The following is a 22,710-nucleotide window of genomic DNA, read 5'->3' as shown; positions in this document are numbered from 1 at the left end:
GGTTATTCACCCCATTATCGGCCAACCACACAATAAATGACCGATATTGCATTAGTGTGTATACGCCAACAATAAATGATTATCGCTCCAAAGCACATTGTAACCTTATATTTACATTTATAAATCGGACTTAAAATCTTGTAAACGATGGAACAATGTCGTCCCAATTCTGCAGTGTGTATGCACTCCGAACCAGCAGTGTAGGCAGATCTCCATAGAGTTTACAGAGTCACAGTCTTTTCAGCCGATGGTTATGACAGATGAAGGGCACAAATCTCAAAGTAAATCTTGTAAAAAGTGTATAGTTTGTACACATGAATCGACATGCTTATTGGGAATTTCAGTCGTCTGTAAAATCACTAACGATATTACATTGGGAGAATTTTTCTGTGGTGTGTACCTAGCCAAACAGAGTTTTTGCCAATAGACAGTAATCATCTTTTACAGCTGACCATGCCTTTTATTATATGAATACGATGCAAATTTATCACAAACAGCTTTTGTTTCCTTTATTTAATAAAAAAAGGAAAATATGTAGTTAAACAATAATTATACCAAAATATAATCTAACAAATGAACATGAAAATACTCAAATGTTTTATTCCTTTGCCAGAAACTACTATACATGTATAAGAATTAATGCATCCCTTACTTTGAAATACAAGACTATCAGACGCTCAGAATTCCATGCTCAACCTACAGCCTTATACTTTTATATGGTCATAGAACTCACAGACGACTTGTCATATCCTTATATTTCACACTAGGGGGTGCATTATCATATATATATATATATATATATATATATATATATATATATATATATATATATATACAAATATACAGAGTTCTCACTTTGGATGTCTGGGTATTTCATCATTAGCAGGAGGCCCCATCTGAGAGTGGTAGTGGTTGTCTCCATTCCTGCAACAAATAGATTTATCACCAGTGTAGTGAGGTTGTCATTGTGGAAATACAAAGTGGATTCTGGTTTCCCCTGCATAATATAAATAGAACATTATTATACAAACTATTTCTTAAACACTAAGAATTTTACCTTAAAAGGTGCCCTTATAGTGTAGCAAATAAGTGCACATTTTAAATGAAAAGATTTTCCATATATATATAAATGGCAGTATATTGAATATAAATCAAATGATTGATTATCTGGTTAATATCTGAATCAGCAGGTTTCCAGGTAGATCACTTAATCATGAGGTACTTGCTCAGAACTAAAAAGAGCAAAGAACCCCACTTTATATTTAAAGGGTTCATCCTTTAAATATACTTAAAATAACACATACTAGAAACTACAAGTATTGACTGCTTATCTGTTGCACCATATATAAAGTACAGGGTCTTCAACCCATTCCAGGAGGTAAATGTATCAAGCTGAGAGTTTTACGGCGGGTTTGAAAAACCAATCAGATTCTAGCTATCATTTATTTAGTATATTCTACAAAATAATAGCCAGATTTCGATTGGTTGCTATAGGCAACATCTCCACTTTTCCAACCTGTCAGAAACTTGCAGCTTGATACATTTGCCCCCAGAAGTAGACTTCTACAGTTTCAGTCAATGTAACAGAGTATACAGAAGACAAATCCCTCAGGGAAATTCCAAAAGGCCTCCTATGTGTATTTCATCTGTTTGGGGATTTCATCAGGAGAAAATATTGCTTATAATAATCATCTCTATCTTCCTTTAAATAGATACACTCACAATCCATGCTAAAATGCGAATTGCACATACTAAAGTGGCATAGAATGCGTGGCTTGCATGAAATCTGCCATCTTGATGATGTCACTTCCCGGGAAGTGATTAAAATTTAGTTCTCTATACAAACTATAAGGAACCATGGGGCATTAAATAACAGATAAATATTAGACAAGCAAGAACTAACTAAGACTAACTCTTCTGCCTGTTCTACAATTCCATTACAAACTTGAAACTCAAAAAATCTCTGCCTCCATCTAAAAACACATAAATAGATTTCCCCGTTTACAATCATTTCATTCTACTAAAGGAGTAGGGTTAGTATTCCCAATAAACAGAAGTTTCCCAAAGGGAGGAGATGTACTTCATTAGGTCTTGAGAAATAAGGATCTTTCACCATATGTCATGTAACCCTGAGATCACTTTATTAAGGGGAAGGTGTGACATATGCACTTAACAAAAAACCTAATACATTTCAATCTTTTACTGATTTGAATATATTTGCAAGATGCCTGACCTTAAAAAGACACCTTGGAAATAAAATATATTCCTATTATAAGGAGTTCTATTGATACACAGTCCCTCTCTAAATCAGATCTTAAATTAGTGTATAAGTTCTATCCTTTAGAGTCAAGGGGCTAGATTTACTAAGCTGCGGGTTTGAAAAAGTGGGGATGTTGCCTATAGCAACCAATCAGATTCTAGCTGTCATTTTGTAGAAGGTACTAAATAAAAGAAAGCTGGAATCTGATTGGTTGCTATAGGCAACATCCCCACTTTTTCAAACCCGCAGCTTAGTAAATCTAGCCCAAAGTGTAGCCATATTAATATCATTTATTACATGGTTAAAAGGGATTTATTTCACACGGACAAGGAATATAAAGTGAACGAGGATCTATTTCGGAAAAACAAGCCCTAAAGAACCTAATGAATAATGTGAATCTGATTATCAAGAAAGATCATAAAGATGGAGGTATGGTGATATTAAATAAAGAGAACATTATTAAAGAAGCTACAAGGCTTCTATGTGACACTATATCATATATAATTTATAGTTGAGAAAAAGGAGTTGTTGACACTTTTGAATATCAATATATTTTGCAGCAACTCCCTAATTTTCCTTTATTTTAATATCTCCCAAACATTCATATAATCTAAAAAATTCATCTGGGAGACCTTCTAATGCTAGAATAGATTTACTTACCTTTCATGCTTCAAAATGAATACATTAAAAAGAAGATACGACAACATTGTTAAAATATTTTAAACATTTGGAAAAGAACATATTTTTGGGTTATAATTCATATACAGTCCCTATGTCTATTGAGCATCAGATAGGTATCACATATTTAAGAATTTAACTCAGAAACAAACATTTTATTCATAATCTGATCTGTTTTAATTCAAACCTAACTTAGTTTATGCTAATACTTTCTTAAATAATTTTAATATACAACAGTGTAGCATTGCAATTAGAACGATTTTCGCACTTTGCAAATCTTTTTATGATGTTTGGGAAAGGTCTTAATTGCCACAATAAATTTTATTTAAATAAAATTGATTTATATATTGATAAATATCTATACATACATATATATATATATATATATATTTTTAATTTTTTTTTCTATATCTATATAGTGATGGCCAAAAGTTTTGAGAGCGACTTGTTTTCGAAAAAAGTTTGCTGCTTCACTGTTTTTAGACCTTTTTGTCAGATGTTGCTATGGTATACTGAAGTAAAATTACAGACATGTCATAAGTGTCAAAGGCTTTAATTGAAAATTACATTAAGTTTATGCAAAGAGTCAATATTTGCAGTGTTGACCGTACTTTTTGAATACCTCTGCATTTCGCCCTGTCATGCTGTCAATCAACTTCTGGGCCACACATTGACTGATGGCTGCCCATTCTTGCCTAATCAATGCTGGGAGTTTATCAGAATTTGTGGGTTTTGGATGTCCACCTGCCTCTTGAGGATTGACCACAAGTTCTCAATGGGATTAAAATCTATGGAGTTTCCTGGCCACAGACCCATAAGTTTGATGTTTTGATCCCTGAGCCACTTACTTATCACTTTTGCCTTATGGCAAGGTGCTCCATCATGCTGGAAAAGGCATTGTGCGTCACCAAACTGTTCTTGGATGGTTGGGACAAGTTGCTCTTGGAGGATGTTTTTGTACCATTCTTTGTTTATGGCTGTGTTCTTGTGAGTGAGCCTACCCCCTTGGCTGAGAAGCAACCCCACACATGAATGGTCTCAGGATGCTTTACTGTTGGCATGACACAGGACTGATGGTAGCAGTCACCTTTCCTTCTCAAGCATTTTTCCAGATGCCCTAAACAATCTGAAAGGGAATTCATCAGAGAAAATAACTTTACCCACGTTCTCAGCAGTCCAATCCCTGTACCTTTTGCAGAATATCAGTCTGTCCCTGATGTTTTTCCTGGAGAGAAGTAGCTTATTTGCTGGCCTTCTTGACACCAAGCCATTCTCCAAAAGTCTTCGCCTCACTTTGTGTGCAGATGCACTCATACCTTCCTGCTGCCATTCCTGAGCAAGCTCTGAACTGTTGGTGCCCTGATTCCGCAGCTAATCCATCTTTAGGAGACAGTCCTGGCACTTGCTAGACGGTCTTGTACGCCCTGAAGCCTTCTTCACAACTATTGAACCTCTCTCCTTGAAGTTCTTGATGATCCGATAAATGGTCGATTTAGGTGCAATCTTACTAGCAGCAATATACTTGCCTGTGAAGCCCTTTTTGTGCAAAGCATTGATGACTGCATGTGTTTCCTTGCAGGCAACCATGGTTAACAGAGGAAGAACATTGATTTCAAGCAACACCCTACTTTTAAAGCTTCCCATCTGTTATTCTAACTCAATCAGCATGACAGAGTGATCTCCAGCCTTGTCCTCCTCAACACGCTCACATGTGTTAACGAGAAAATCACTGACCTGATGTCATCTGGACCTTTTGTGGCAGGGCCAATATGCAGTGGAAATTATGTTTTTAGGATAAAGTTCATTGTCATGGCAAAGAGGGACATTTAAATTAATTGCAATTTATCTGATCACTCTTCATGACATTCTGGAGTATATGCAAATTGCCATAATAAAAACTGAAGCAGCAGACTTTGTGACAAAATAATATTGGTGTAATTCTCAAAACTTTTATGCATGACTATAATATATTATATATTATTTAGTATAAGGGCACAGTCGTGCCCTTTTATTAAGGTTGAATCTAATAAACGGCATTCCGCCATAATAGTTTTGTGATTGGGGGGACATGGTGTTTGAAGGGCTACATTTTATTAAGTTTTATCGCTTTTAAGCTGAAATTTGGCAAGAGAATGGAGAACCGTCCATAGGTGGTGCATGCTAAATTTCAGAAAAAAAGAATAAAAAGTGTCAAATTAGGGATAATCTAAAGATCAAAATCTTGACGTTTTGTTCCACTTCCTGTTTTGCAAAAGTCACCGCTTTTCTGGGTTTTTTGGGAGAGCGTAACTCGTAATGAGAGCTTAATGTACAGGAGGTTTTAAGACTAGGGGTTTTGTTAGAAAGCTATTAGGGCTAAGGAGTGCTTTTTAGGGTTTAAAATTTTGAGAAACTTAGTTTTTTACAATTTCGTAAAATATGTCCCATTTTAAAGATATGGGATTCCCCACAATTTCATAATGTTGCGCATGTCAGATAGAGGTGTGTGCTGGGTGTACTCAGAATGGCTTCACTTGCTAGTACAAATATGGCTGGCCTCCCTCGCTAAGAAATTTCCTTCTATCAGCAGGAGAAAGCCATTTTTGCTGGCTACAGGGAGGATGGCTGGGGTTTTGGGGTTGCGGGCAACACACAGTAACATTTTTAGCCCTGGTACAGCTCTCATTATAAAGTTTAATGGTCTGTGCAATGCCAGAGGAGGCTGTAACAGAGCCCATTTAAACCTCCCGCTCCTCAGTGATGTCAGTTAATTTATTCACTGCACAGAGCTGGGGGCTGGAGATTTAAAAGTGCTCTGATGTTCTTGCACTGATCGCCTACAGGCTGCTAGGGGAGATGTGTGATTAATACATTGTTATTCAAACTAAACCAAATTAATAAGCCACTTTCATTTCAAGCATTTTAGAGCACCCAATACCTCTGTATAGATGTCTTGTACGAACAACAGAGCACGAAGCACACTTTCCACCACTATTGTAGTTCTGAGTTGTTGCTCTCAGGCTAGGGGTTGTACCTGTGTTCTGTGCCCAAATCCAAGGAGGTATGCAGTGAATGAGCAAGTAACATGGCACAGCAACCCTTACAACAATGCATATTTCCCTCCTGTCTGCACTGGAAGCTGTATTTGGAGAGCACACGTTATTTGTACTCTCAGCTGGAAAACATGAGCCGCTTGGTGTACCGTATTCCCCCATGTATAAGACGTACCTTTTTCCCCAAAATTTTGGGTCTAATAACTGGGTGCGTCTTATACAGGGGTAGTAGCACTTACAGATGATTCCTCTGTCCAGTAAGGTCTTCTCTCTGTCTGATCCTGATGTTGGAAACCGGATTAAGGTCCTCTCTGCGATATCTGGATGTCCTTTCAGGACCTTGACAAGGTCATGAAAGGACATCCGGACATCGTAGAGAGGACTTTAATCGGGTTTCCAGCATCAGGATCAGACAGAGAGAAGACAGAAGACTTTACCAGACAGAGGAATCATCTGACAGGGTAAATCAGAATTGACTATAGCGTTGTCTCTCCTCTCTATAAGCTGCACAAATACTCTGTGAAAAAATTGAGGATAATCTTTATCCTCAATTTTTTCACATGATTTATATAGGTGCGTCTTATACAGTGGAGCGTCAAATACATGGGGAAATATGGTATGTCATTGTGGGGCTCGCCAGCCTGTCACACAGTCTCCATCCTCTTACTAGACTGTCACACACTACACTGTAAGTCTTTCCAAGCATCACCTTATCTCGAGCCCTGCTCCAAAATTGTAACGCTGAAATGAAAAGAAAGGGCAGTGTCTCTGCACACTGAGTATAAGAAATTCCTTGGTGAAAAATTAAGCAACCTATACAATTACAACGATAATATGAATGGACAATGAATGCCTAAATAACCTGTAGATGTCTGAATTAGCCCTAATCAATGTGTACCAGATAGCTGCAATCGTTAACAATAGCATGTATACACAGACTCTTTCAAGTTAATAAATCAAATAGCCGGCTTTATGCTAACACTAGGTTACCTAGCTGTTAGTAATACATGCATTCTATTACAGACCTATTTAATTAACATATGAAATAGCCGGATAAAAACTAGCATGAGATCAGATAGCTGTTAGATAGCTACAATTCCAGACACAATTTTTTTTCATAGAAAACTTGAAACTATAGAACAAAATAGTCGGCTATATAAGTTGCCATGAGAGCAGATAGATGTTAGACAGCTGTAATTGAGATTTTTTCACACATATGAGTATATTCTAACACAAGTGTAATGTCTATACATTAATGAATGAAGTACACGGCTATTCACATATTTGCATATAGCTGGAGCTATATTTGCATATATAGCATGGAGCTGCTGATTCGCAAATCTGTGAATTAGCAGCTTCACCATTTTGTGAGCGACGGCTTGTAAACTTCCCTTTACAAGGCAGCGCCGCTTTAAATTTAAGCTGCAAAGATGCCGATCTCCAGCGAGTTGCAAAAACCGGGGTATGATACATTTACCCCATGAGCTTCAATCGTTTTCTTACATTTACATGGTGTCTAAGGAACCTTAATCGTGAGAGAGAGAGAGAGAGAGAGAGAGAGAGAGAGAGAGAGAATGATTTTACATGTTATTGCCAACGTTGATACTGGGCTAGTGCAATATAATATCTTCACATTAGAAGGGTGTGACAATAAAGTCATCACTAGGAATTTTAATGAACAGTTGCTTTCAATAGTTATCTACATTTTAAGTGTAGCCATTTAATCAAATGGTATAAAAATATACCTTTCTCACAATATTGATGAATAAAAAATAATTATAATAATAATGTGTAACCAACAACAAAGTGTATATACCTAAAGATTTAAAACTAGAGGATATCTGGATAAGAGCTTTGATAAGGCCATTAAACAGATTAATATAATGACAGAGATTCCTCACTGGTGTATAAACAAAATTAAAATGAAAAAATAATGTATCCCATTTATAACCGAGTTCAACAGTAATGAGAGGAGTATTCACAAGTCAGCAAACAACAACTGGAAGATTTAATTTATGAACCCGGTTTTAGCTGAAGTTCAGAGCATGAACAATGTGCATCAATAAATATCTAAATGTAAAATCTAAATGTTTTGTCCTCTGTTAATGTTTCAATATTTTAATAGTCCAAAATGTAGTTATGGATTTTTCATCCAATGCCTTTAATTTTAATCAGTCTTTAGAACTATATAGCAACTGCAGTCTGACCATTTATAAATCACTCGCATGTGGTCACATTGTTTTATGTTCCCATATATAATATGGATTTGAATACACATCAGTTATATTGTTAAGTTGCTTATACATGGTTAGAGAGACAGTTTCTTAGTAGCTTCTCATCTCAAAGAGGTAATTGTATCCTTCCAATAAGCAACAGTATCCTTACAAGTTCACTGTTGATTTACATTATATATCTTAAAGCAACCTTGTTTTCAGTGTATTGTATTCCTGGGTTGCTCAGTATAATTGTAGCTCAACTGGCTATCAGATTATCTAAATAATTCTACTCTCTATGAATATATTCTTATATATTATCTCAATGCTTGTTCAATCTTAAATTGGCTCTTAGTAACACTGTTATTTTCAATTAACAATCAATGTTTTTTTTCCAGAAGACATAAACTTATGTTTATTATATTCCGAGATTGATTAAATCCATGCTTGGTAGAAGGAGACTAAGAACTGATTTTGATTGCCCCAACATTTCATATAGCTTGTATACAGGGGATTTGAGTTTTCATCACTCCCAGGAACTGATGTCTTGGCATTTTCAACCGCCTGTATATAGGCAAATGTATTTTATTGTGAGTAATGAACATATTTATTTAAAATAATAGAGGACTTATAAATGTAAGCAACATTTTCCCCTAATGAACTACCCAAACAGAGGAAACACTTATGGTAACTTTGGTACTAACTGAGGAATTTGTTTTCTGTATACTATGTTATATTAGCTGAAACTGTAGGATTCCACTACTGGAAGGGATTGAAGACCTTGGACTTTATATATGGTGCAACAGATAAGCTGATAATACTTTTATTTTGATGTATTTGCAATGTTAATTATACATTAAAGGGTGACTTATTCACTACACTGTAAATGGGTTAATTGCTATGTTTTTCTGTTGCTACAATTTCTGTTCATCTAACTAATGATTAAGTGAGCTACCTGGGAACCTTGCTGATTCATAGAATAGCCAGATAATCAATCATTTGATAAGTCATCCTCACTCGCTAGCCCACATTTCTTCTCTTCCTTTAATTTGGTACTTCTGATGAAGTCCGTACTCTTCTATCCTCCTCACCGCCCTCTAGCTCTCCACTTAACCCCATCCCCTCTCACCTCCAATGCTTCCTCACTCTTGAGGCAGAAAACAGTCCCTTGACCCTTCCTCTCTTTCTGTAACTACCGCCCTCCTTCTTTTTTACTCCAAACTTCTTGTATGAGTTGTCTACAACTGTCCAACCTTCTCATCTCACTCCCTCCTTGAACCACTTCAATCTGGATCTCACTTCTTTCTCTCCAACAAAACTACCCTCAATAAGGTAACTAGCGACCTTCTGTTTGCTAAATCTCCCTTCTTATCCTTCTCGATCTCTCTAATCTATAGGCCCTTAGGACACTATTAGGTAATGCTGTGTTATGATATATAAGCCTATAAGTTTCAATATAATACAATATGACTATATGTATGATTGTTATGTTTTAGAGATTGTTATGAATTTGTTAACCTGTATATATAAAATTTATTATATGTTTCCATTAATGGAGAAGATTATTTTGTTAATTATTACTATTTCTATTGCTGTAGACCGCATATCTTTCAATGTTATGGATATAGTTGGGAACTTGGTTGATTTGACAAAATGTTTTAAATTTTGGGTGAGTTGTCTAATAATATGTTTATTAATTTTCATCCATGAAATAAGGGAAACAGTTAATTAAAGAACCGCTGTTTGATTAGCTAGAATAGAGAATGTGAATTTTGGTGTGTACAACTCTGAGCAGCGTTGTCCCATTTTCAAGAGTGGGTACGATGGATACATACCATCTGTTTGTTTAATGTGGTCGCTATAGTAACATGTTGGTTGAACTTTATTCATATAACGAACAAGACTGACATAAACAATTAGTCTTTCCTCATCAACCACTCCTTTTCAGTCTCTACGACTGACTCCACCAACCCCCTTCCTTTTCCTGAAGGAGTTCCCCAAGGATCTGTTCTTGGCCCCCTGCTGTTCCCACTATTCATCCCCTTTCTCCTTCACAATTACCATACTTAAAACTACATATCTTAATTTTTCCTTCTTGTGAAGAGTTTTCAGCATAAATAAATGGACACCATGGACCCTGAAATTAGAAGAGCAAAGAGAGTTCAACAATCTCTGCTGACCACACACTGTGTATTGATGCATAAACAAGCAGAGGCAACAGTGAAGGATGAGGTGTAATGGAAATTGGGTGACCCACTAGAGAGGCTTAATGCTAAACACCAGCAAGTATCCATTGCGGACAGAATTTCTACTACATTCTAAAATGTTTCATCAGCCTCCGTTATAAATAGATTGCAGCTAATTTATTCAGGGGTTGAAAGACTCACGTGTACTAATGAAATAAAGTTTGCATGGGCTCGAAGGGCAAAACTAATCATCCTTTTTTACAGGTGTAATATGTGTTGGGGCATTGCTGGCATGTACGGGGTCACTTCTGGATTAATTTGTAGTGAATGTAAAACATGTGAAAACCTCAAACCATTTAAATTTAGAAGGAGATGAATACAAATGAAGAAAAGCATTGTAAGGTTCTTTTTAAGTGTTAAACACACTGTACTATCATCAATTTAAGAAATTAATACAAACAAAAATTTGAGGCATATAAATGTTTTTTCAATCCCTACCAGTCAGTAGAATCCTTAGATTAAACAGACAGCTATATCAAATGTTTATATCCCATAGCCATGCCTCATAATTACCTTTTACATAACAATGAGCACTTACTTCACTTTTCCCAAATACAGGGCCTCTAGCATTCATGTGCCAGGGAGACAGGATGGCTGAGCATTTAACTGCATGACTACATGTAATCTCAAAAGCATTTGTAAACAGAGTGTCTGAGGTTACCTTTATATACAGTATGTGCCTGACATGTGTGCTGTACTACAGTTCATCATCATTTATTTATATAGCGCCACTAATTCCGCAGCGCTGTACAGAGAACTCATTCACATCAGTCCCTGCCCCATTGGAGCTTACAGTCTAAATTCCCTAATATAGACACTCACTCACGTACAGACAGACAGAGAGGGAGAGACTAGGGTCAATTTTGATAGTAGCCAATTAACCTACCAGTATGTTTTTGGAGTGTGGGAGGAAACCGGAGCACCCGGAGGAATCCCACGCAAACACAGGGAGAACATACAAACTCCACACAGATAAGGCCATGGTCGGGAATCGAACTCATGACCCCAGTGCTGTGAGGCAGAAGTGCTAACCACTAGGCCACTGTGCTCTTCCAACAGTTACAGTTTTGTGAACTGGACAATATTGAAACACCAAAGAGCATAGCATTACTACTTTAGGAATACATCTTCTATAGGTAACATTTTGTAAACACACATTTGGGGACTGAAATGGAGGGACTAATGCTTTTACATACATTTATTCTTATGGGTATTTAATGCTAAATGATAATATGTAATTTATACCTCTTGCTGCTTAGCCAGGAATGCATCAATCAGATTTCTCTGGTCATTTACATCCAGTTCTTTCTTCTGTTTTGTAAATGTCGCTCTTATAAAGCTTTGAAACTTCTTAATGTTTGCAAAAAATTTCCTGTGATCACCTGGCAGCCAGTCCATTACAGATGGGAAACTATCGTACAGCTTAAAAAGAAAAATGTCATTTTAAACAAAATTATATTGAAGGTTTAAATCATTTTCATGTCATATAAAGTCTAACAATGTGATATACGTTAAAAAAAAAAAAGAATTTAATGAAAAATAGAGAATTTTGCCATTATTCTTGTGATGAAACTAGGAATTCATTTTAAATCTGCATTGCTGTATCTTATTTTCTCAGATTAATATGGATTATAAAAACATTAAAATATATCGGGTATGGCCCTGGTGCCACCAACAGTACCTTTATTCCTAAAACTGTATGTTCTAACAGGCAAGAGTGGTAATCAAAATGATTATTAACATTCAATGTATATCATCATCATCACCATTTATTTATATAGCTCCACTAATTCCGCAGCGCTGTACAGAGAACTCATTCACATCAGTCCCTGTCCCATTGGGGCTTACAGTCTAAATTCCCTAACACACACACACACACACACAGACACATACATACACACACACACGCACACAGACTAGGGTCAATTTGTTAGCAGCCAATTAACCTACCAGTATGTTTTTGGAGTGTGGGAGGAAACCGGAGCACCCGGAGGAAACCCACGCAAACACGGGGAGAACATACAAACTCCTCACAGAAAAGGTCATGTAATGTATCATCATGTAACATATGTCATATCATAAATTAAATCAAAACAGACATTGTACCATGATCCTGGTATCTTAAAGATTCAGCTAGTAGGTGGTTTTGATAAACAGTCTTCAGTCCAGTATTAAATATTCATCAGTGATAATAAACGCTAAATAGTATTTTTCATATATTAATCCTAAAAAATCCTTTAGAGATGTGGACATTTTTCTCTCATGTTGAAAGGTGGTAATGTTTTATATTCCCACAGTTAAAGACATTGTTGAAAACTTTTAGTGTAAGTACATATAATTCCGGATAAGATTTGTCCTAGACAGTCGCGTGCAATTGTCTTTTCCATAATTAGGGTAGACGCCATCTGGTAGATAAAACAAAAACCTTCTGCAGATGCTGTTAGAGGTTAATTCCCCCCATGGCTGCCAAGAGGAATTCAGGGCCCCGGTACAACAAATTCATGGGGCCCCCCCATAGTTGAGTATGGTAAAAAAAAATTGCGCCGCCCAACGGCGACGCAAAAATTTTCGGGGGTGCGATCATGCATTTCGGGGCGTGGAAAATGCGCCTTTGGGTCGTGGCTAACACATCAAAATTACTATGCTCTCAATTCGCCCGAGCGTCACATATGTCCAAGCACTGCTGACTTTCAGGACATCTAGCACCAAAGTGTAGTATAGAAAAAATGCAGTGTGTACACAAAGAGTTCAGTCTTGGCCTCCACCTTACATTGGGCACAACACTCACCAAAAATTTACATTGTCCCTACTAGAATTAAGGGTGTGCATCGGCCACTTTTGGTGTTTTGGGTTTTGGGTTCTGATTAGCTTGAGGTTTTGGGTTCTGATTTGTTTTGCCAAAACACCCCACGAAAGGTTTTGGTTCTGATTTTGGGTTTCAGGTTCTGATTTTTTTTTTAAAAAAGCATAAAAAGTGCTAAAATCCATATTTTGTTTTTTTTTTCTCACTCCTACACTATTATTAACCTCAATAACATTCATTTCCACTAATTTCCAGTCTATTCTGAACCCCTGACACCACACAATATTGTTTTTAGTCCAAAAAGTTGCACCGAGGTAGCTGGATGTCTAAGCTAAGCGACACAAGTGGGCGGCACAAACACGTGGCCCATCGTAGGTGGCTGTGTAGGCTTGAATGGCCTTTTGCTGCTCCTCCATCCTCTGCAGCATATAGAGGGTGGAGTTCAAGCGCGTCACTACCTCTTGTTTTAGTTGATGGCAGGGCAGGTTCATGCTTTTTTGATGTAGCAGGAACAGTGAACGTAGTTTAATATCTGATACTAATATTTCTGCACTGCAGGAACAGTGAACGTACTTTAATATCTGATACTAATATTTCTGCACTGCAGGAACAGTGAACGTAGTTTAATATCTGATACTAATATTTCTGCACTGCAGGAACAGTGAACGTACTTTAATATCTGATACTAATATTTCTGCACTGCAGGAACAGTGAACGTAGTTTAATATCTGATACTAATATTTCAGGACTGCCTATTGAAGTGGAATCTCGACGGGATTTGGTACCGGGGACACAATACCTCCATCATCCGTCTAAATTCCACTGTACAGATGGCGGACACCGGATGCACGTCTAACACCAACATAGCTGTTACGGCCGCAGTTATCCGATTTGCCATAGGATGACTATATAGGAGTGGCACTGCAGTGGCAGACAGGATGGCAGTTTGAAAAACTAGGCCCCAAAGAGCACATAATGCCAAAAAAAGAGTTGCGAGATGGAATTGTCCTTGGGCCCTCCCATCCACCCTGATGTTGTTGAAATAGGACATGCGCACTTTAACAAACCAATCATTTCAGTGAAAGGGCCTACCAAACTGTGGCTGAAATGATTGATTTGTTTGGGCCCCCACACAAAAAAAGCTATTCATCTCTCCCGGTACAAACTAAACTGGCTCTACTGAGGCAAGATGTCGTCCTCATCCTCATCCTCTGATTCCTGGCCCCCTTCAGTGTGTACTTCCTCATCCTCACACATTATCAATTCGTCCCCGCTGGACTCCACAACCACAGGTCCCTCTGTAGTCTCTGGAGGCCAGTGCTGTTCTTTATTGAGGAATTGATAATTCATTTTTATGAACATCATTTTTTCAACGTTTTGCGGAAGCAACCTCCTTCGCCGCTCACTGACCAGGTTCCCCGCTGCACTAAAAACTCTTTCCAAGTACACACTGGAGGGGGGACAACTCAGGTAAAATAGAGCCAGTTTGTACAGGGGTTTCCAAACTGCCTTTTTTTCCTGCCAGTAAAAATAAGGACTGTCTGACATGTCTACTTGGATGGTGTCAGCAAAGTAATCCACCACCATTTTTTCAATTGTGACAGCATCCAATGCAGCGACAGTAGACATGTCTGCAATGGTTGGCAGGTCCTTCAGTCCGGACCAGATGTTCTCAGCATCCCCGCCAGTGGGTCTTTTAGGAAAACTGAGCTTTTTCCTCGCAGCCACAGGTGTTGAAGAAAATGAAGGAGGAGCTGTTGGCATGTCAACGTCCTCTTCAGAGGACAATCTCCTGACCAGCAGGTCTTTGCACCGCTGTAGACTTGTGTCCGCTGGAAACAGAGACACAACATACGCTTTAAACCGAGGATCCAGCACGGGGGCCAGAATGTATTCCTCTGACTTTAAAAGAGTGACCACCCTCGGATCCTGGCAAAGCGTATGAAGGGCTTCATCCACAAGAGCTACATGCTTTGTTGAATCGCAATGCTTTACCAGCTCCTCCCTCACTTTCTCCAGCTGCTTCTGCAACAGCCTGATCAGGGGAATCACCTGACTCAAGCTGGCAGTGTCGGAACTGACTTCTTGTGTGTCAAGTTTAAACGGCTGGAGAACCTTGCACAACACGGAAATCAGTCTCCAATACGCTTGACTAAGGCGCATCCCCACTCCTTTTCCTATGTCGTAGGTGGCTGTGTAGGCTTGAATGGCCTTTTGCTGCTCCTCCATCCTCTGCAGCATATAGAGGGTGGAGTTCCAGCGCGTCACAACCTCTTGTTTGAGGTGATGGCAGGGCAGGTTTAGCCCTTTTTGATGTTGCTCGAGTCTGCGGTAGGCACTGGCAGAATGCCGAAAGTGTCCAGCAATTTTGCGGGCCACTGCAAGCATCTACTGCACACCCCTGTCACTCTTCAGGTAATGCTGCACCACCAAATTAACGGTGTGGGCAAAACATGGGACGTGCTGGAAATTGCCCATATGTAATGCCCGCACAATGTTACTGGCATTGTCTGACACCACAAATCCCCAGGAGAGTCTAAGTGGGATAAGCCACTGCGAGATTATTTCCCTCAGTTTCTCTAAGAGGTTGTCAGCATTGTGCCTCTTATTAAAACCTGTGATACACAATGTTGCCTGCCTTGGAACGAGCAGCCATTGTGGAGACGCTGCTACTGATGCTGCTGCTGTTGCTGCGGAAGGCGATGCATCTACCCAGTGTGCTGTCACAGTCATATAGTCCTTCGTTTGCCCTGAACCACTTGTCCACATGTCCGTGGTTAAGTGGATAGTGGGTACAACCGCATTTTTCAGAGCACTGAGGACACTTGTTCGTACTTCTCTGTACATCCCGGGTATCGCCTGCCTAGTGAAGTGCAATCTAGACGGGATTTGGTACCGGGGACACAATACCTCCATCAACCGTCTAAATCCCACTTCACTGATGGCGGACACCGGACGCACGTCTTACACCAACATAGCTGTTACAGCCGCAGTTATCCGCTTTGCAATAGGGTGACTACTGTCGTACTTTGTGCTCATGACAAACGACTGTTGGATGGTCAACTGTTTGGTGAAAGACGTAGCGTTCTTATGACTTCCCCTCTGGGAAGATGACCGACTACCAGCAGCAACAGCAGCAGCAGCAGTAGTAGGCATACCGCTTCAGGATTCCTCGGATGAATCCCGGATTGAAGAGGACTCAGTCATGCTGGTGACATGGCCTGCAGGACTATATATGATGGAGATCGTGGAGGAAGTTGACGAGGAGGGTGTTGGTGGTGTGTATCCAACAGGACCAAGGGATTTAGGTGTCCCTGGACTGCTGACGGTCCTAGCCACAGGTCCTGAACTAAACACTGAATTATGAAGGTTCTTCAGGTGACGTATAAGGGAGGATGTCCCTAAGTGGCCAAGATCCTTACCCCTGCTTATTTGAGCTTTACATAAGCTGCATATGGCCATACATTTATTGTCCGGATTGGGATAGAAATAACTCCAGACCGAAGATGTGCATTTTTTGGTCTTCTGACCAGGCATGACGATGGGCTTTTTCATCCCATGGACAACAACTGTTTTCCCCCCTGGTGCCTCATTTAAGAAAACCACATCAGCATCCTCCTCGTCAAGTTCCTCCTCAGCGCCAGCTACATCAATATCCTCCTCCTGGTGTACAACATTGACACCTTCATTATCCAAATATGTAACTGCACTGTGGGTGATCCTTGCAGCATATGCAGAGGGCGTGCTGCAAATGGTGGAAGGAGCCACCTCTTCCCGTACAGTGATGGGAAGGTCAGGCTTCGCAACCACCAACACCCTTGGTCTCGCCTTGGGGATTTGTGATGCCATCTCTTTAGAAGGCAGAGTTGTTTGCTGTGTTGTTGATGACAGCTTAACTCTTTTAAATTTTTTAGAGGGGGGGGAGAAGGAGGGCTTAGATCATTGGGTGAAGCTGAACCACTAGTCATGAACACGGGCCAGGGCCTAAGCCGTTCCTTGCCACTCCGTGTCGTAAATGGCATATTGGCAAGTTTACGTTTCTCCTCAGATGATTTTAATTTTATTTTTTTGCTAATTTTAGTGAACTTTGGCTTTTTGGATTTTACATCTCCTCTACTAGGAGATTGGGCATCGGCCTTGGCAGACGACGTTGATGGCATTTCATCGTCTATGTCATGACTAGTGGCAGCAGTTTCAGCATTAGGAGGAAGTGGGTCTTGATCTTTCCCTACTTTATCCTCCAAATTTTTGTACTGGCCAAAGCACCACTGGACTCAGCAGGACAGAGCACAGGAAAGAAGCACCACTGGACTCAGCAGGACAGAGCACAGGACAAAAGCAGCACTGGACTCAGCAGGACAGAGCACAGGACAAAAGAATAAAGCACCACTGGACTGATCAGCACTACCCTACAACCTCCCTCTTCCCTGATCACAGCCCAAATGAAGATGGCGGCCGCAAGTGGCAAATTTATGACATCTGAGTCTCGCGAGATCCGACGCGAGACTTGGATGTCATAGCCTCGCTTCGGATTTTTTTTCCCGGGCGGAAGTACCCGAACAGTGCTCGGATCCCATCGAATCCGCACTGTTTGGGTGGGCTCGGATTAGCGGAATCCGAGCCCGCTCATCCTTAACTAGAATCAGAACATTTCACATACTGTCCTACTCTCTCCTACCTGTTCTTCTCACTTTCACCACCTGTTGTTGCATGTATCTTTAGTTGCGGCTTGCCTGGATCCCTGAATGCTGGGGGCCCTATTTGGAAAAAAATAGCTACATTTAGATAATTCCAAACAAACCTGGCGTTAAATCAATACCATCCACGATTAATAATTAGGCCTTCCTCCAGCTCCAATATTACAATAATGTGCCCCTTCATCATCGCCATGCCTTATGATTACACTGTGCCCTCCATGCTGCTTTTGCGCCCTTCATCTGGCTCCCCTTCATCACAATATACTATGCTGCTCCCCCCCTTTTTCAATCCCACTGTGCCATGCCTCCCCCCCTTATTAACCCCAGTGTGCCATGCTGCCCACCATTTTTTAACCCCACTGTGCCATGCTGACCCCTGTTTTTTAACCCCACTGTGCCATGCTGCCCTGTTTTTTAACCCCTCTGTGCCCCTCTCATTTTTTAACCCCTCTGTCATGCTGCCCCCCACGTTTTTAACCCCTCTGTCATGCTGCCTCCCTGTTTTTTAACCCCTCTGTACCCCCCATTTTTTATCCCCCCTGTCATGCTGCCCCCCTGTTTTTAACCCCTCCGTGCCCCCCCTCATTTTTTAACCCCTTTGTCATGCTGCCCCCCCCCCCCGTTTTTTAACCCCTCTGTGCCCACCCTCATTTTTTAGCCCCTCAGTCATGCTACTCCCCCCCCCCCGTTTTTAACCCCTCTGTGCCCCCCCTCATTTTTTAACCCCTCTGTCATGCTGCCCCCCCATTTTTTAATCCCTCTGTGCCCCCCTTGTTTTCCTTACTTCACTTACCTTTTCTCCTTTCTTGGTCTTCTCTGCTGCTTTGTGCTCCATTCCTCCAGATTGCCTGAATGCTGGGGGTGACATGATGACATCACACCCGGCATTCAGACAGTCTGAACGGAGCACAGAGCAGCAGAGAGGAGGGATGCCGGCTCCGCGATCAGGTGAGTATGTTTTTTTTATTTTTAAACTAGCCTGCTCCCCCCACCAACGACCGAGCCCCCCCCCCCCGCAAAAAAAAAGAAAGGAAAAAAAAAACGTTTTGAAAATCAAATAAATAAATAAAAAAAAAAACAGCAGCGCAAGGGCCCGGGCCGGGCCCTTTGACATGCCCAGGCTGGGTGATTAGTACCCCCCCCTCTCAGCGGCCCTGATTCTCCCCAGGTGCTGGTCGGCTTCTGAGTGCTGCTGAATGCGGCTATAGTAATTCTCTTTTCGCTCTACACTTCCTCCCTTGGTGCTCTCATCTCCTCCTTTGGTCTTCATTATCACCTTTATGCTGACGACATTCAACTCTATATCTCCTCTCCTGAACTTTCCTCCACCCTCCTCGCTCGGGTATCCGACTGCCTCTCAGCCATCTCCTCCTGGATGTCCGAGCGCTTTCTCAAAATCAATATCTCTAAAACTGAACTCATTGTCTTTCCTCCGCCCAGACTCCCATCCCACCATGACCTCTCTATTGTCGTCAATAAAACCGCCATCTCCTCTGTCACCCAACTTCGCTGCCTGGGTGTCACCCTCGACTCCTCTCTCTCTTTTGCCCCCCACATTCATTCCCTTGCCCAAGCCTGTCGCTTCCAACTACGCAACATTGCCCGCATCTGTCCTTTTCTCTCTCAGGATGCCACCAAAACTATCATCCACGCACTCATCATCTCCCGCCTTGATTATTGTAACCTCCTCCTCACTGGCCTCCCCCACTCCGTCTCTCCCCCCTCCGCTCTATACTCAATGCGACCGCAAGACTCATCTTCCTCTCACCACGTTCCTCCTCTGCCTCCCCTCTCTGCCTTGCCTTACACTGGCTCCCCTTCCCCTACAGAATCCTTTTCAAACTTCTCACCACCACTTACAAGGCTCTCTCCAACTCTACTGCCCCTTATATCTCTAACCTCCTCTCCATTCACACTCCTGCCCGCTCCCTGCGCTCGGCCAATGACCGCCGCCTCTCCTTCACTCTTATCACCTCTTCCCACTCCAGAATCCAAGACTTTTCCCATGCAGCCCCCCTTCTCTGGAATGACCTCCCTCGTTCCATCCGTCTCTCTCCTACTCTGTGCTCCTTGAAACGTGCACTCAAAACTCACCTCTTCCTCAAAGCCTACCAACCATCTACTTAACCCCCATCTCCTCCCTTTAGCTCGTCCTCCTTTCTCTCCTCTTGCCTCAACTGGCTCCTCTTGTGCCTGGTCTGTGTACCCTCCCTTAGGATGTAAGCTCGTATGAGCAGGGCCCCCTCCCCTCCTTTCTCCATACCTGTTCTTCCGCTCCGTCTTTACTGCATATGACTGGCCGGAATTTCTGAAGTATTGGTACTTTTTGTTCATTGTTCTGTATGGTTTCACCCTGTATAGTCTACTGTTAGTACTGTGTACGGCGCTGCGGATACCTTGTGGCGCCTAACAAATAAAGGATAATAATAATAATAATAATTCTCCAATGTTCAACCCTTGCAGGACATTAGGTTGTTCATATAGTTATTTAACAATGTAAAGTATAGAAACCAACGTGTTTCACCTGCGGAGTTCTTCAGGGATGTGGGATGTAATGCGTTTAGTGCAGATTCGACCCCTGTTATATAACCCCATTGCATGCATATTCATTTGTTGAAGGGATGGAGTGGTCTTTATTAAAATCATGTGACATGAAGCCTGTGTTCTATTAAGGTAATTGAGAGATGTTTTGATAATATTTGTGTGCAATAGGTTTAAGTCTCTCCCATGGTTATAGATAATTAATCTGCATATTAGACTGCATTCCTTCTTAGGTTTCACAGGCACACTTATCACTGCATGCGATGGTACAGGGCATTACTACAAATTTAATTAAAGTCCTTTGCGCGCTTACTGAAGTCCTTCGTATTTATCTCATTTTACCAGCCTTTCCTAAATAATGTAGGCGTATCAAATAACATTTATTTTTAATCCCAACATTCTGTAAGTTATTTTTTATTGGGTACAATTTCATGTTCATGTACATTTGGATTTGTATATGGATACTAACGATGTAATATTAAGTCAGCATATGTTTGTGTCTGACTGTTAAGTATCATAAGACTGAGATAATGTTATTTTGTTTGTACAAATCTTTTTAATCCATTCATTTATAAGTGATAGCTAAGTGTGAATTGGTTCTTTGCAGTATGAGTATTCATCTTGGCTTCAATATAGCATTTTTATGTGTCATGGGTGGATTTCTTCAGAGCTCATTCTTGATTTCATAGGTTCATTCTTTCAGGTGTTTAAAAAGCTTCCTAGATTGAAGTCTAGCTTTAACCCCATGGGTGCTATTGTAGATAGATCATATATCCACTTGACTTCCTCTCTGAAGATTCTGGTTAAAACGTTTCCCCCTTTCCAGGGCTTGTTGATCTAACTAATTTCTATGAATCTGAGGCTTGAGGAACCTGCATTGTGCTTATGGGCATAGTGATTAGATACGATATCTGTTTCAGCTTATTTGCATATGTATCTTCAGTGTACGCCTATTTTTACTTATAGATGTCTTATAGCGCAGTCAATATATTGTGGGCTGCATGGGCATTCTAGGAGGTAAATAACACTGGTAGTATCACAGGTATATTTTTTCTTTTATCGAAAACTCTTTAACATTAGACTTTGATTTTATTTTAGTTATAGGATTAGTGCTGGTGATGTTAATAATTTAAATTTTACAGGCTTGACATCTATTACTGCAAAAAAAAGCTGGATTTAACAAAGTTCCTTTAGTGGTGATTACGGTTCCTGGGAAAGCACTCTTCACTAGGTCGTTTTTTAGGTTGTGGAACTTCCTGGACACTGTTGCAGGTTTTTATTTCATCACTCCTCTGAGTTTTTCATCTTTGAGAAAGATGGTCTAGTGATTTTGTATGATTTTCCTTCAATTCCCTGCCTCATCGCTATATTGGGTTATGAACCTTGTCTGGTCTACACTTCCGCTGTTTGTTTCCTTTTTATTGGTGCTTAAGAGTTTTTCACTTTCTTGCTGCCTAATTTCTTCAAATTGTCAATTCACTGTTCCTAGGTTATATTTTCTTTTACATAATTTAGCCCGCATATCTCTGTTTGTTAATGTAGTCAGAGCTCTTCTAACAGTTTGTTCTCATCCTTCAGAATTGTCCGCTGGAAATGTTGCAGAGCCAGTGGTTATGGTGATTGCTAGCGGAGAGGCTATGGCTGTTGCAGTCTACTTTTTTCTAAAAGGTTTTAGTTTCCATTTGGCTGTTTTCCACAAAAATTACTAGGTCTAAGAACTTTACTTTCTTTTTGCTTTTGTTTGTGTGTAACTTTTGAAGGCTTCTAGTTCAATTTAGTTGTCTGTCCAAATACATATAACATCTAGATATTTTCCATTCAGATATATATTGTAGAAAGGGTTTATTTTGCCAGATTGTTGTGTTCTCCCATTGGGCTTCAAACAATTTGGCGTAACTCAACGCAAACCGTGTCCCTATTGCTGTTCCGCGTACCTGTTTGTAGTAACCCCCCTCAAACTAAAAATAGTTATGTTCAAAGTTGAATAAAATTGCTTCTACAATGAACTCTAATTGTTTGCTACCTAAAGTTGATTCTCTTGTAACATTTTTTACACACATTTGCACCCTTTTTTGTGGTCATAAGGATATTACTTTTTTGCCAATCTATGTCTTTCAGCATGCTAAGAACTTGGGTTGTGTCTTTGAGGTAACTTTTTTTGCTTTCCTATGAGTGGTTGTAGAAATGTGTCTATGTTTTCAGATTGGTTTGATGTAATTGAGACTATTTATCAATTCATA

The 22,710-nt window shown here is 40.2% G+C and overlaps 1 protein-coding gene across 1 annotated transcript in view; it reads right to left on the bottom strand.

Annotated features, from left to right (window-relative positions):
- The window catches only part of LOC142143433 (cytochrome P450 2K1-like), an 82,665-nt gene that overhangs the window by 16,313 nt on the left and 43,642 nt on the right, over positions 1-22,710 (bottom strand). The window contains exons 6-7 of the mRNA XM_075201273.1: positions 11,675-11,851; positions 856-997 (exon numbers count right to left, since the gene is read on the bottom strand). Coding sequence (XP_075057374.1) covers positions 856-997; positions 11,675-11,851 — 319 coding nt within the window. The remainder of the gene's footprint in view (positions 1-855; positions 998-11,674; positions 11,852-22,710) is intronic.

Source organism: Mixophyes fleayi, chromosome 3 (genome assembly GCF_038048845.1).
Source record: "Mixophyes fleayi isolate aMixFle1 chromosome 3, aMixFle1.hap1, whole genome shotgun sequence".
Classification (NCBI taxonomy): Eukaryota; Metazoa; Chordata; class Amphibia; order Anura; family Limnodynastidae; genus Mixophyes; species Mixophyes fleayi.
Note: the sequence above shows the minus strand (reverse complement) of the source record. Positions and strands in the feature narration are given on the sequence as shown.